Source organism: Solea senegalensis, linkage group LG19 (genome assembly GCF_019176455.1).
Source record: "Solea senegalensis isolate Sse05_10M linkage group LG19, IFAPA_SoseM_1, whole genome shotgun sequence".
Taxonomy (NCBI): domain Eukaryota; kingdom Metazoa; phylum Chordata; class Actinopteri; order Pleuronectiformes; family Soleidae; genus Solea; species Solea senegalensis.
The window spans coordinates 7550775-7565954 of NC_058038.1; the positions used below are offsets into that span (position 1 = coordinate 7550775).

The following is a 15180-nucleotide window of genomic DNA, read 5'->3' on the forward strand; positions in this document are numbered from 1 at the left end:
CAGTAAAGAATATGTGCGTGAGTACAAAATGGGAGTACTGATAATGATGATGATGATATGTTTTCAACATGTGTTGTCACATTGTTTTTGGCTGGATCTTGTGTGTTTTAGGTTTAAATGACAGGTCCTGTCTATAATGTATTTTATATTTTATGTGTTTTAGGGCAGATGCAAGACTCATCTTTTTTTTAGTCTATGTTATGTCGTAAAACATTTGCCAAAGCCCTGTGGGGACAATAAAGTATATTTAAATTATGGATGGATCAATTCATTGATATGACATTGAGCATGTACATAATTTGCTAAATCATTTGATTTCACATGTTGTGGATTAATTTGTTCGGATATAATATGCGTTCACTGGACAGTTACTAAAGGAACTTTAATCATAATTAGTTTCCTTAATTATTAAATTATTAAGACTAAAACGTCTTTTTTTAGCTATTATGCCTTTCACCATGGCATAAGGCTGTGTGATGAAATCATATCAAATAAATAACTGACAAAAAACAACCCAAGAACAACCCAAGATGTTGATGATGATAAAATGCAAGAACATATGTGATGAGATTTACTTGTAGATACAACATATATCCGGTCTCATTATCTCTGACAGCGCTCTGCACCTCAACGACATCAGCTTTTGTTCAGTGTGAGTCAAACTAGTCTTGCGACTTACAGTCGAATCTGCTGACATACTCTGAGATTGCAAACAAAGAGTATGCACTCAAATCGGACTAATCATGGAAATCACACAGACACTCGATGAATGACAGAGTACAGATGTGAAGTCAGTCTAAGTTCCATTTAGTAAGTTTGAACGAAAACAATATCGGAAGGCCTTATGATAAAACTCACTTATGAAAAAAGGTAAATGGTCTGCATTTATATAGAGCTTTTCTAGTCTTGATGACCACTCAAAGCTGCTTTACACTACAGTTTTATTATACATTCATTTCATACAGCACAACTACAGTATGTGTAACGCATTTTTCTATCACACACCTTTCTAGCGGGTGGGCAATCAAACCCACAACCTTCAAGTTGAAAGACGACTCGCACCACCACTGAGCTACTGTCGCCCCCAACGGGGGGGTAGTAGTGGGGATGTAATCTGCGACAGACTATCGAGTACAACCAACAATCTTTGATGAGCACAGTATCCATTCAATACCTCTCTGACACTGAGTGTCAACAATTAAAACATTTAAGGAAGTGGGTAATTGGTGTATATAATATTACTACTCTTAATGCATTGAAAACGGTACAAAAAGGATTCCTGTATATTCAGCAGCACACCTCATACTGTGTGTATAAGAAAGAGAGAGAGAGATACCTGCTCAGGAGACATTTGGAGCCCTGCTGAGCTGCAGCCTCTTCATCTTTTCTGACATCTCTGCTAACCTGCTGCCTTTGACTCTCCACCACCACTGCCGTCTTATCCACCTCATCCGATACCCTTCTGCTCCAAGGTCTAAAGCAACGCATCTCGGCACTCTGCTGACTCTTCTGCTCTCTCTGAACTCAACATTCACGTCTGTTGAGAGTGTGCGGGCCCTGGTGTTGGTGCAGTGGCCGATATCTGGCAGGGTTTAATGTAAACCCCGCCTTAGTAATGTTGACTGGTCAAACTGGATTACACCACACCCACAAATGCAACAGGTGACCAACAAATTTTGTAATAATCACAAGTTTTGTGTGAGGGAAGTGCATAAGGCGCGTTACACTCTGTACCTGTCTGTCTGTAACGAGATGTGTCAAATTTGAATGTGGGCTGTCTTAGATAGGAACACGATTCACAGTCAGAGTCTGCTCCAGTCAGCACTAGTTGGGGACAGTCGGCATGGCGAGTTGGCACAGAAATCAGGTGTGAGTGGTAAAGACCATTGCTGTTAAAATAGCAAAGCAAAAGAACTAATGTATGGTATTTCACATTAAATTTAACAGACACAATCACCCACTTACGAGTCTGTAGGGTAAAGACTCAAATCGGCAAGTATGTGAGGGTAACAGACCTGACCAATGTTATAATAGTTCTGGATTTTTCATTAGTTTTATTCAGTTTTGACTTTTTGTTTCTAAAATTAGTTTTAATTAGTTTTTAGAGTGGGTTAGATCGTTTTTGTAAGTTTTTATTTTTTGTAAACGCCAAGTTTTAGTTTAGTTTTTATTAGATTTAGATTTGTGTAACATGGAGTATTTGCCCGGTGCAAGATGCAAAAAGGTCATGATAAGTTTTGTGTCATAAAAACCTAACATTTTAAAAATGGAATCTGCTGAGGTATACTAAAGCATGACTTTTTTGTCACATTTTGGATGATATACTAACCTATGACTTTTTTTTCACATTTTGGACGACATACTAACCCATGACATTTTTGTCATATTTTGGACGACATACTAACCTATGACATATTTTTCACATTTTGGATGAAATACTAAAGTATGAATTTTTTGAGATACTTGTCTTCATGCCCTTATTCTGAATTCCTTGGTTTCTCATCATGGTCAGCTTTTTAAAAAATTTAACAATTGAATTATGAGGACAAATTTTTTGATCCTTCATCAGTTCACTCTTTTCACGTGGTCCTCGTGTCCGTGTCGGGAGCATCACCAGCACTGAAGATAGTCCAGTGGATAAGAACGTTGCATCACGACTCAAAACATTCTACGACATATGTGTGTGTCAGTCTGGGTGTTTCAAAAACAACTGCACTGTTTTTTTAAAATGTAATTTTCATTATCATTATCATTTTTAAATGTCAATGTAACCACATCAGCAGGAGTGAAAAAAGAAAAGAAAAAGACTTTGGTTTACAACCCGGGACCCTCATTCCAAAGTGCAATTTCTAACCAGCTGAGCTAATCGAGGCAACACATCACACCAAATTTTGTCCCTCCCTAGCCATAAATAATACATTAAATAACCGAAGCTGTGGGCTGTACAAAATCTAATCTGCCGTGATTGGCCAGACTTTGGACATGCCTTATTTAGACAAAGTGGTATTTTGGTGGAATCACCCTTTAAAATTTTTAGGGACAGCGAGAGAGAGAGTGAGAGAGACTCAAAAGCACCACCCTGCATTTCCTGCTCCCTGTCTCTTTAAATCAGACCTGAAAACATTTTTATTTACTACAGCTTTTTCTTAAGTTCTTAAAAATCATCTTACTTATCGATTCATTCTTGTCTTTTAAATGCACTTTACCACTTTTATTCTAGGATTTTGTTAATGTATTTCTCTGTCCTTGTAAAACACTTTGAGTTGCCCTGTGTATTAATAGTGCTATACAAATACAATTGCCTTGCCTATCGTGATATCATGTAATTTACAGGCCTTATTTTTTATTACAAATCCAGCTGCTTTAGACACATTTATAATGAATCCATTCAAGTGGCTCAGCAAAACAATCACAACAAGAAATGACCATTGAAAGGTAACTTTATTGGACAGGAAACCATCAAACAAACCGTCATTGTGGTACATTTTGTCCATATAAAGCTATTAATTTGGGTTCTTACTGGAAGATTATTTATAAGATACATAATGACTTGACACAGCAGTGACATCTGTTCATTTATTTATGTTGTACTTGCAGGACTCCAATGTTCAATCCTCACACAAAGCAATAAACCCCACCTCATTGTACATGTTTCCTTCTGGCCTGAAATGAATGCACACAAATACAGAGAGAGAGAAGGAGAAAGTATATTCATCACCGAATATTCAAATGTTTAATTTTTCTCTTCATTAGTCTGTGTGATTATGAGTGAGTAATTGTTTATTTGATGTATGTAGCAGAAACGTGGAAGTCCTTGATGTAGCTTGCACCAGCAGAGTCAAACATAATTAAGACAACTATGTCAAAATACATTATTTTTAAAGTGCTCTTTGGTATTTTGTTTCTGAATAATATGAATATATATATATATATATATATATATATATATATATATACGTGTGTGTGTGTGTGTGTATGCTTACCAAATTATCAGTAGATGGAAATTATAATGGGAAATATTAAAAATGGCACTGATGCAGATATTTTTCTTCAATTTAATCACTTTTGACACCTAGATTTCAGAGCAACCTCTGTTACTCCATAAGTTATGGTCAAACACAGCAACCTGTTAAAAGTGTGATTAAATACAGCTGTCAGCACCAGCAGACAGACAACAAGCCATGAAAAATAAATCCTGGGACACAAAACAGTTCAGCTTTTCTATCTATAGCTATCTATCTATCTAATTTGGCAAACAACTTGACAAGGCCTATTACATATTTGATAGAAGTCCCAAACTGAAATATAATTGAATATATTTCATTTTAATACACATACTCCAGATTGAAGATATGCCATATATTTATCTTCTCTCCACAAAGGACAGCAGATATTTCTGAAAATATAGTTTCACAGACATTGTTGCAGAAAGACAGATCTTCCCTAGTCCTAAATCCTGAGCACTTAAAACGCTGCATCACTTAACGAGAAAGAAGAAACTCGCTGATGCAAAGGACAGAACCCCAAGGCAAAAACAGAGCTACGTAGTTTATGCAGTGCAACGTAATGAGGATTGTACTGACGTTCACATTGGAGAAACCAAACAACCATCATCATTTTCATTTCATATGTACATATATATACAGTATAGGGATACATTTTGTACCCCCTGGTGATAAGAATACATAACCAGAAACAGAGATGTTTGAACCAAGGGGAGGACATTTGAAAAAAAAAAGTCTGTAAACACATTGTATGTTTAGTGTTTATCATATGTTTTCTGCCATTATTGTGAGAAGTAACTAGGGAGTTGAGTAAATTAATAAAAAGTTTGTATTGTTTTCTACAGACTGGGAACTGTTTAAACCATCAATAATATTAACTTCTTTGATTAATTTAACTAGAAGGTAAACAAACCTTAAATGTTCCAGTTTCGTAGGAGAGAACAAATATTTAATAGCAGGTCAAATAGCTGCAGGAAACACCTGGAACAATATACATTCTGTTCAAACTAATATTCAGTTGAATATAGGCACATACTTGTGCACCTTGAATATAATAATTACATAAACTAATTCACATGACATCACTTTTTAATGAACTAAAACCAACATGAAGCTAATTAAATAACTGCTGAGCGCAGTAGAGCGTCCGTGTACCTGTATTTACTTTTCCGTTTGGTTCAACTTCAAATGTTCCATTCCTTTAACCAAAGCTAGTTTAAACATCCTGTAATGACTGCCCAAGGCATCCTGAACCCGATAAAGTCATTTACTTTAAACAGTTCCATCTGATATGTCGCTTCAATTAACATTCAAATAACTTTATTATTTTTATCTGTGCAGTTGTCATCATCATCTGGTTTGGAAATCATACACGAGCCAAGAAAAATTATAAATAAAAATAACACAAACCAAGCAGAGGGAATTCAGTGAATTAGTCATTAAAGTTCTGTCTCAAAAGTTTCATAATGTCAGTCCTCTAAAGTTTGGTGAACACTCTTCCAAAAATCTACAAAAATAGAACAAGACCAGAAAATAGTCAGGTGGTTTATATGTCACCCTCTTTGACACTTTTCCCTGCAGCATACATATATATATATATATATACGTATGTATATATATATATATATATATATATATATATATATATATATATATATATATATATATATATATATATATATATATATATATATATATATATATACATATACATATATATATACATATACATATACTTTTTTAGGTATACTTTATATACTGCTTTGTTATGTCTTGACAAACAAGTGACATACAGAACTACTATTGGAGGACATTGATCTTTCATAATGTTGAAAGAAGACAAGAGTACACAAACATATAACAGGTCTAAGGGAGTGGCAAATTTTTAAAAACAGAATTGGAATAAATTGCCACCTTGGACGAGACTGCAATGTTCCAGTTTTTGAACACAAAAAGCAGCTGGCTTTAGATTAGACCTGTAAATGACATGATATCACTAAATACAATATAGACTCCTCATCTAACAAATACCTCTCCTCCAATTATTTCATGGTTTCAAGTTATTGTTTAGTGAATAAATAATTAACCCCAAAACATAGTAGAATAAGAGTCACCGCCACAGCATCCCAGGTTTTTTCCAACAACCTCTCTGAAAGTGTAATTCTCTTGACCTGATTAATGATCATAAACTTCATCACACCTTAACTCTGTGAGAGAATCGGTGATATCTGGTGTATTATATTCCATCAGATCATTTCCAAACTATCCACTTGGTCTTTCATTAAGGTTAACATATAGGAATACTCGTATCAACTGCAGCCAGCTGCTGTTCAAATTCAAGAGAACATCTACAGATATTAATGTTGTGCTGAAATGTCCTCATATTCCTGTTTGTTATTATTTTTTATTCATAATAATTCAGTTCAAACTCATTTATCAATAATGCGTGTCAGTTTAGACACACACTCTCCAGCCATCCATTTCATTTTCAGGGTCACAAGGTCACACCTTTGGCGTTCATGAACGTTAGTGTTGCTGCTTGTTCCTGATCTGCTGATGTGTGTGTGTGTGTGTGTGTGTGTGTAGTTCTTCTCTGTGACCACTAAGGGGCAGTAGTCCAGTGCTCTCCTCAAGAGATATTCATGTGTGGACATAAAGGTGGTGACAGCAGATTTGGACATGACAGCAGCATGTATGAAAGTATATAAAATAATCTCCTCTTTTGTAAATAAAGGCGTGATGATCTAATGTGATGAAATAAGTAGAACTTTATTGAACATTTGGCTCCATGTCATGATTAATATGGTGCATCTAGAATAGATCATCTACAAGTCCAGCTGCAGCAGTTCAGTCCTCACCGAAACACACCGGCTCACCCTCAGCGACAAACCACACCTCATTGTGTTTTTTACCCATTTTAAATGGACTGCAAAAAAAACAACAAACATTCACGTCATAATGTATTACATATTTGATCGTTATCACCAAATAACTTTTTTCGATGATCAATGTGAGAATGACTTACTGGTTGTACACAGCGGCGTGGTGAGCTTGTCTTTTGAAGTTTGCACCAATTGAATCAAGTTTGTTGGACAGAGAATCTGCCTGCCCTTTGTCAGTTTCTTTCCAGAAGCTTTCATTGTAGTTCTTTACGTACACTTTCCTGTTCGGTGTTTCGGTGATGTACACCTGCAAGTCAATTTTAATCATTTGCTAGAAAAAGTTTCTGGTAGATGTCACAGAATCAGCGCAAACATGTCAACAAAACAATGACTGAAGGGCAACAGAAGCTTACGCGTGAATCCTTTGAAGGCTTTGGGGGATTCATCTGATATTCAGATGGCAGCAAGAAACTCATCTCGTACATAGCTATCCCCAGATTTGTTTGCGGGACTTCAGGTATTGTCATCACAACGGGAGATGTCATTTCAATGTCATGCCCTAACAACACAACGGCACAAGAATCACATTAGAAACATTAACTGCACACAAAGCATGTGATAAATATACACAATATACCATATGTAGTTGCCTCTAACAGTTTCTACTTTCTGATCACAATTATAATTGAAATGTTGTGTCCCAGCATAGTTGACCCAAGGTCAAACAGATGATGAAAAAAAATTGCATTCATCTCTGTGTAATATTATATATTTTTTTTTTTGTTGGAATTAAATTCACCTGGGACATTATTGGGGTTGGAATACAATAAATAAATGACAAAGTACATGCTGGCATATCTACCTAATGCCCATCAACTGTTTGTGTTATCATTTAATTAAAAAAAAACTTTAGACTTGAGTGGTATCAATGAAAATACATTGATTTTTGATATAAACATTTTTTTTTTAACTGCTCTTTATCAGCTTGAACTGATCGGCAATGGATTATGACTTAATATCAGGGCCGGCGAAAGCCTTTATGGGACCCTAAGCAGATTTGGATTTTGGGCCCCTCCTCCCACCACCTCAGAGTAGCCTTAGGGCTTTTTAGTGCTTACTATTATTGATACAAATGCAACACTATTAATTGCATAATAATTGCATTCCAAGTATAGTTGTGTTATTAACACCGAACCCGTGTCCCTATTTGTTTTTACCTTGCAGTAAAATCACAGCGCTGGCCTAGTATTGATTTGCATGTTCGTATTCAAAGTTCTAGGTGTGGTGATAGTGAACTTCTTCAACTCCTAACGTAACATTATTTAGATATCTAAATATATCTAAAGATTTCTAGATTTATTTGTGGCGTCTATTTTTTTTTTCTACACACTATATTAGAGGGGTTAGGTCGAAGGACGTATTTCTTTTGGGAAGCACCTGAGCAGTAGAAGAACAAAAACTAAGAGAGTAGAGGGGGGGAAAAGGAGAAAAAGTAATGTATGTATCTCAGATGTACAAACCCCCATCGTTCTCTCCCCTGATGTACTTAAACAGATCATGGAAACAAAAAAATGCTGCGATTTCAAATGTGGTGGTCCTGTTGGTTGAAGCCCATTTTGCAGATTCGTAGTGACGCACCTGGGCACATGAGCAAAAATGGTGAAGTACACTTTCAGTAGTTTCAGTCAGTTAAGGTGTCAAAGGATTTTTCTCTGACCTCATATTCGCCTTTCTTACAAATTTGTTGTTTGTACAGCAGGCACTCCTCTGTGTCAGTGCAGAACTCCAACTCAGAGGAGCTCCTGTAAGAAACATGAGAGGACACTATTTAAATAGGGCATTCATGGGTATAATGTATTACTGTCTTCAAATACTACTAAACAAAATACAGATGAATAACATTTTTAAAAACATTATAAGGCAAAGAAATGTAACACTGTACAAAATAAAGTAACATAATAAACACTTTAAAAGAGCTCAACATATATACAAAACCTGTAAGCATTAATTTACAAATTTCAAAAATGTACAAAAGTAAACGTAAATAAAAGAATATAGATTCAATTCTTTGAGGAAAAAAGGGGTACAGCCGAGTTTATTGCATTTGAGGAAGAATAATTACACATTTTACTAATGTGAGTTCATTGTCATCAATTCAACTTCGTTACCAAATTTGTAAACTCTGTGAATCTGAGTCGTTAAGGCAATAATATAACAGTGCATAGTATAGGAGCACTTTAATTTCAAAACATGATGGTCAAATGCAACAAGGGAGATGAAATTGAGATTTCTTACCCAACTCTGGCCTCAGCCGTCAGCACCAGCATAAAGACAACAAGCCCTGAAACACAGAACCTGGAACACACATGGAACATGCATTGCAATAGTCTGATTTTGCTAAACTAGAGAAATTAGCAGAGTAATAAAACAACATTTTGGCATATTTTATGCAAAAATATACTTACATCTTGACTGAGTATTGTGTTTCTTCTGTGTGTTTGAAAACAGCCCAAAGCAGATATTTATACAACTTTTGGTTATAAAAGGATATTAGACCACTCCCACTGCTGAAGCATAAACACATAACACACCACGGACTGACAAAACCAATGACAAGACAAAGCAAGAAATAAAAACCCTGGGAAGAATTAAGAGTGTTTAACACTGATGTATATAATCACTGAGGGATAATTACACTGTTAAAATTACAGTGAAACTTGTGCAACAAATGATATAACTACCTTAGATGATACCAGACAGAAATATTAGTCCATACAAAGACAAAACACTTGAAATATCACCTGCCTGCTTTTTTATTTTTGTATTTAGTTTAGGTGCAATAAGTGATTGATTTATCTTTCTGATCCATCAACAATCAAAAATGTATTCAATAGTCAATAATTGCATAATGAAAACAAAGTTTTAAACAGGATAGCCACATCAGGTGGCAAATATCGTGAGCATGGGTAAGTATTACGTTACTGCAGGGCCCCTTTGTTAGCTGTTCGACTTTGAAAGAGCTTGTTCCCATGCAATACAGTTTACCACCTTTTGTTGAAAATGACCTAAATGACAATCCAGGGTGTGGGATTCACGCCATACAAAGAGACGCAAGGGGCTAAAAAAGTGATGATGCCATGTACAAGCATTTGTGCCTCGAGAAAATGACCACGATAATCTATACAAAGCACAAAAGCACTTTTGTTCCTTTATTCATTCACGAGAGAAAAGCACAGTTCCACCCAAAAGAAAAAAACACAAGAACAAGAATGTTTTGAGAATCAAATGTACAGAAGAGGATTAGCAGGGCCAAATGTAAAAAAAGCCTGACATCAGAATTAAGACTTTTTCCCCCTCAAAATTCTGACATTAAAGGCATAATTTGGACTTTACATTTTTAAATTTTGTTTCCAAAAAATCCTATGCGGCCTTAATCATCCTTCATACAAAACACCTTCAGAATTCTGAGATTAGTCAAAATTCAGACTTTTGAGATTTGTAATAGTTATTTGTCTCTCTGTAGTACTGTGTCTTTTGCTGCTCTGTATGTCTTTGTAATTTGTTTGTTGTGTTTCTTGTACAGTATACTTGTTTGTGTAATTGTAGCTGCTCTGTGTCTCTTTGTAGCTGTGTCTTTGTAATAGTCATGTCTCTCTGTAGTTTGTTTTGTTTATAGCTGCTCTATGTTTTTGTATTTGTGTGTGCTTCTTGTAGTTTTGTGTGTATTTGTAACTGCTCTGTGTCTCTTTGTAGCTGTTGTGTGTCTTTGTAGTTGTTTAGTGTCAGTTTGTATATGTATGTATAATATAGTATAATGTTTGTATATTTTTAGTTATCGCTTTGTAGTTGTTTTGACTTGTTGTGATTGTCTGGAGTTGTTTTGTGTGTGTGTGTGTGTGTGTGTGTGTGTGTGAACAGCTGTTGGGTGGGTTGGCAAAGTGCACGAGAACAAGGGAGTACGAGCCCGCTCGATCACGTGTACAACGTGCGTTCGATTGGAAGGCAGTAAACAGGTTACGTCAGAACTGTATCAAGTTGAGAAGACCGAAACAAACCCGGATACGAGCTCACTACACCTTTCAAATTAAAACATTACATTAGTTAGTTATATATGTCAAAAGGCAGATTATGTTTGACGTGATATTGGTTTTAGATGATTGTATAGAAGTGATAAAATCATTGGTGGAAGCCTTTCACAAACCTTTGGAAAAAATAAACTATGATACAGATACAGACCGATAGTTGACCACTCTACACAACTGATATCGCTCTATCTCCGTGAATTTAAAGTGCATACTGAACTCTTAAAGCTTGAAACCTGCACTGGTGTTGTTAACTTTCCAGAATTCCTGCCAACATGGCGGTGTGAGCAAACTGAGTCACATGACGTCTGGAGTACTATTCCTAAAGTCAAGACAACGGACACATTTCATTTCAGGTTAGTTAATTGTATTATTCAATTGTTATTACATTATTATAGCAAAAGACACATTTATACCTTATACCCAGTAACTAGTACTCATGGTGGGGGGGTGAAATAAAAGCTTTTATTGTGAAAGGGTTTGCCGGAAAAGCTTTAACCAGCGGTCGCTTAGAGGAAGCTGGTGCAGAGCCTAGCTAGGGGAGAGAAACCGTGTGAGAAGACAGAATCCGTGTGATTTAAAAAAAAACGAATAAAGTTCAAGGTCAATAAACATCTGCTAACGTGGAAGAAGGAAACAGGACAGGTAGGTGAACGTCTTCCCACGATACTGTTGTTTGTACTTGCGCGTCTCTGCTCCTGCGCCTGAAAATGGAGGTGAAGTGTGGTTCCATCACAAAGCGGGTTTGCACACAAGAGTGAATCAACAACAACAACAACAACAACAACAACGACAACAGCAGCAGCAGCAGCAGCAGTGTCGTCTATGCTGGAAAGTCTGTAGCATGCAGTTTGAACAGAAGCAGAAACGAGTGGCAGTTGAGGAGGTTTCATCGTGAACGGGATCATTATCATGCTACAGTAGCTTCAGTAGTTAGCTCTGAGCAGTGGGGGTGGGGGCTGCGACATCTGAGTACTGATTTGTTTGGAGGATGTTTTTGTGCTCAGTGACAGACGTGAACTCAGGAGGTGAATGATGTTGGTGTCTTACAGGAAACCTGCTCTTCTCTGTTTCTATTGTTTTTAGGTATCACCAGCAACTTGGAAACATCTTTTCTCTCCCCTGGCTCTTCAGTGTGTAAAAAATTGGTCACTATAAAAAATTAATATACCATTTTATTCACACACATATATCTATATATAATATAATATCTCAAAATCACCCAGTGCCTCTCTACCTGACAAAGCATTATTCCTCCCCTGCATCTTCACCAGTACAAAAATTATTCCAACACCAGCAACACAGAAGAAACAAAACTCAAGTTAGTCTTGAACTGTTTAGGCAAAGGCAGACTAAGTTATTTATCGTTGAGTCCGATGCCTACACAATCTGATTGGTCTGAACTCTACTGAAAACTACTCTCAGAAAGTTAGTCCACTGAAGAGAGTTGTGTGAGCACCATCATGGCCTCCATCACCCACACATCCGAGCTTGAGATCCCAGACAACCACAAAGAGAGCTGGCTGGCGCTACTTTCTGCTGCAGAAACATATTGCCAAAAGTCAGGCTGTGACTTGGCCATACTTACAGCCTGTAAAAAGTTTCAGTCGTCCAGTGGAGATGGGATGAGGAAGTGTGACTTCTCCTACAATGTATGGGGTCAGGGGCTTTTGGCAGAGTCGGCGTGTCGCTACAAAGACGACATTGGTGTGCTTCACTCCACAACCATGCTAACAGCCCAAAAGCACACACGCCATGTTGGGGTGGAGAGGGGAGCCAAGCTGATGGTTGACCAGACCTCTGAGACTGGACATAGGGTGGTAAGTAGCCTGCTTGTGTTGAACACATACACACATAGTTCTCATCCACATGCCCTCATCCATAATATGGTGAATTGTTTGTTGTTACAGAACTTTACAGGAGATGGTGGGGTGGGTGGAGTCAGTCCCAACAGCAGACTGTATTCCCAAAGCTACCCTTCAATCTACAGCACAGGAGCAGTTACTGGGCAGGGTGCTGGGCCCAATGGTAATGAAGAGAGGGAGAGGGAGAAGAGTGTGCTGGAGGCTGAGCGAGAGAGACAGAGGTCTGGGATTGTGGATTTAGAAGAGGAGTGTGAAGATGAGGAAGAGGAGGAGGACATGGATGACAGGAAAACCTATGGGAATGAAAGTGCTGGTGAGGAGTAACGAAGATTATCTTAGAGATGCAATAATTCTAAAGCCAAGAAACACCAACAATCTCGATTTGGATAATTGTTCTTCCTTGTCTTCTTAATTACACCTATATTCTGAATATTTACGTCATTGTTGTGCTTCAGGTGTTTTCTCTATGGACGAGGACTCTCTGTCTCGGGACTGCGAGCCATTCTTTGAATCTGATGGAGAGGAGGAGAGCACAGATGGTAAGTATTAAAAAAAAATCTGCATGTATCTACAGAATATCTGTGCCCTCTCTCCATTATTATTATGTGTTTTAAATGTCTACCTCAGGCTCTTTGAGTGAAGATGCTCCTCCTCCATCTCGTGGCATGGCCATGGGTCACAGTGTATACTCGTTTCGTCATGCCAACCCCATGGCTCTGGCCCGCTCCCTACCTGTATCTGTGCCTGTGTGGGGCTGTAGAGGAAACCGAGCTGCTCAGGGAGACGGCAACAGTGGCGAGCGGGTGAGCGCGCGCGTGTACACACAGTAGTGCGTGAGAAGATTATAATCACTGTCATTATTCTAGTTATCCAGGATTTTTGACCTCTGGCGCATCAATATGAGAATTGGCTGTGGCCACCAGTGTTAAGATGCCAGTCAAACAAGGTTACATTTAGATGAGTTTAAGAGTTTTACTGAATAAATACCACAGAAATGTTCAGCAAGAAACTGGAGATAAGTTGGTCCAAAATGTTTTAATGTAGAAAGTTGTGAGTATTTTATTTAACTATAAATACCTCTACTGTATTTTGCAGATATCAGAGTATGTAGTTTGAAAAGCTGCTGCTTTGACTAGTGACTAGTTTCTAGGTTAGGTAATGAAAGAATAAATGAAGTGAGTTTTTTGTGTGATGTTGTTGCAGTAGTGCTGACATAATTCATGCTGTCCAAGACAAAGAAACATTTCAGTGCTCAGTATTCTGATGCACCAGTGAATGGCCACGACGGCTCCATCAGTTCATGTGACCATAAAAGTATGTGTGTCATTTGTGTGAGGTCATGCTAGGAAAATATTTTACAAACAGCATTTCACAAAAGACTTTTTTTTTTCTTCTTCTCAGTGAATGTGCAATAAGAATCAGAATTGACTCGTGAGTCTTGAGCTCTGACTCTGTGTTTGTTATTCAGGTGGGCTGTGCCGACCTGGAGCACATTGCTGCCAGTATGAAAGCCCTGCTGGCACCTGGAGCCACAGACGGGACAGAAATGTTTGGGGCCCTGCCACGGCCCCGACTCAACACGGGGGACTTCTCCCTCAAGCACTGAGCGAGTGAGACAAGCAGACGGAAGGAGAAAGGGATTAAGGGGAGCGAATTACAGTGGAAAAGGAAAACTGGGCGACACTGTTGTGACGGCACGGAGGGGGTTGGCCGATGTTTGTGAAATTGGCGTAAAAGATGGTACCTCCACTTATTTCTCACTAACCCTAATTAATGACACATACTTTGAGGAGTAATGGAAAAAGTAATGTTGATATGAACACTAATAACATTTTCAACACTACCCCCAACACCACTGCCCTGTTACTACACACTCTCACAGTACATGTCTCCAAACACTACATTAGGATTGGATCTCAAGAAGTGGTCGACTCAACGTGAAGCTTGTGGCTTTTAAAAAATGTGAGTGGAGGACACCAGCACCTCCACATAATATGCCTATTTGTACTTTTACTTTTGCCAATGAATGACTGACTGATAGAATGATTGTAAAGCAATACAGAATCATAGAGGACATTTGTTTTTGTTTTTCTCCAGATATGTTATTGAATTGATTGAATGAGAAAGAAACCGTGTGCGTGAAAGACAGACAGTGAGAGAGAGAGAGAGATGGATGGTTTGATTTAAGAAAAAAAAAAAAAAATGGAACAAATGTTCACATGTGATATTAAAAAAGTTCCATTAAGTTTTTGTTTCAAATAAAGGAGCAACACCAAGATATCAAGACTGGTGTAAATGTGTGTAAGGATGCAGTGCCACTGAAAATCCTCTAGAGGACATCAGCACT

At 37.6% G+C, this 15180-nt stretch overlaps 2 protein-coding genes across 2 annotated transcripts; one reads left to right on the plus strand and one right to left on the minus strand.

The window, feature by feature from the left end:
- Positions 1-6754: 6754 nt before the first annotated feature.
- On the minus strand, positions 6755-9434 carry LOC122784846 (heme-binding protein 2-like). Its single transcript, XM_044050220.1, has 7 exons — positions 9352-9434; positions 9182-9241; positions 8604-8688; positions 8407-8524; positions 7300-7445; positions 7030-7193; positions 6755-6930 (listed from the first exon to the last, which is right to left on the minus strand). Coding segments are annotated over exons 1-7 (654 nt in total). The 5' UTR covers positions 9354-9434; the 3' UTR covers positions 6755-6851.
- Positions 9435-11455: 2021 nt separating this feature from the next.
- akt1s1 (AKT1 substrate 1 (proline-rich)) lies at positions 11456-15111 on the plus strand. The gene is made up of 6 exons (XM_044051634.1): positions 11456-11613; positions 12055-12788; positions 12879-13146; positions 13289-13372; positions 13461-13636; positions 14302-15111. Exons 2-6 carry the CDS (start codon positions 12432-12434, stop codon positions 14437-14439), a joined length of 1023 nt encoding a protein of 340 aa, XP_043907569.1. The 5' UTR covers positions 11456-11613; positions 12055-12431; the 3' UTR covers positions 14440-15111.
- The last annotated feature ends 69 nt before the right edge of the window (positions 15112-15180 follow it).

What these genes read in the sequence shown, in the direction of transcription:
- LOC122784846 (XM_044050220.1), bottom strand. An exon ending in ACGGCTGAGGCCAGAGTTGG is followed by an intron (nt 8,689 to 9,181) that starts GTAAGAAATCTC and finishes TGTTTCTTACAG; the next exon opens with GAGCTCCTCTGAGTTGGAGT. An exon ending in CAGGGGAGAGAACGATGGGG is followed by an intron (nt 7,446 to 8,406) that starts GTTTGTACATCT and finishes TTGTGTTGTTAG; the next exon opens with GGCATGACATTGAAATGACA.
- akt1s1 (XM_044051634.1), top strand. Translation starts at nt 12,432, where the DNA reads ATGGCCTCCATCACCCACACATCCGAGCTTGAGATCCCAGACAACCAC. An exon ending in CTATGGGAATGAAAGTGCTG is followed by an intron (nt 13,147 to 13,288) that starts GTGAGGAGTAAC and finishes GTTGTGCTTCAG; the next exon opens with GTGTTTTCTCTATGGACGAG. An exon ending in AGAGGAGGAGAGCACAGATG is followed by an intron (nt 13,373 to 13,460) that starts GTAAGTATTAAA and finishes TGTCTACCTCAG; the next exon opens with GCTCTTTGAGTGAAGATGCT.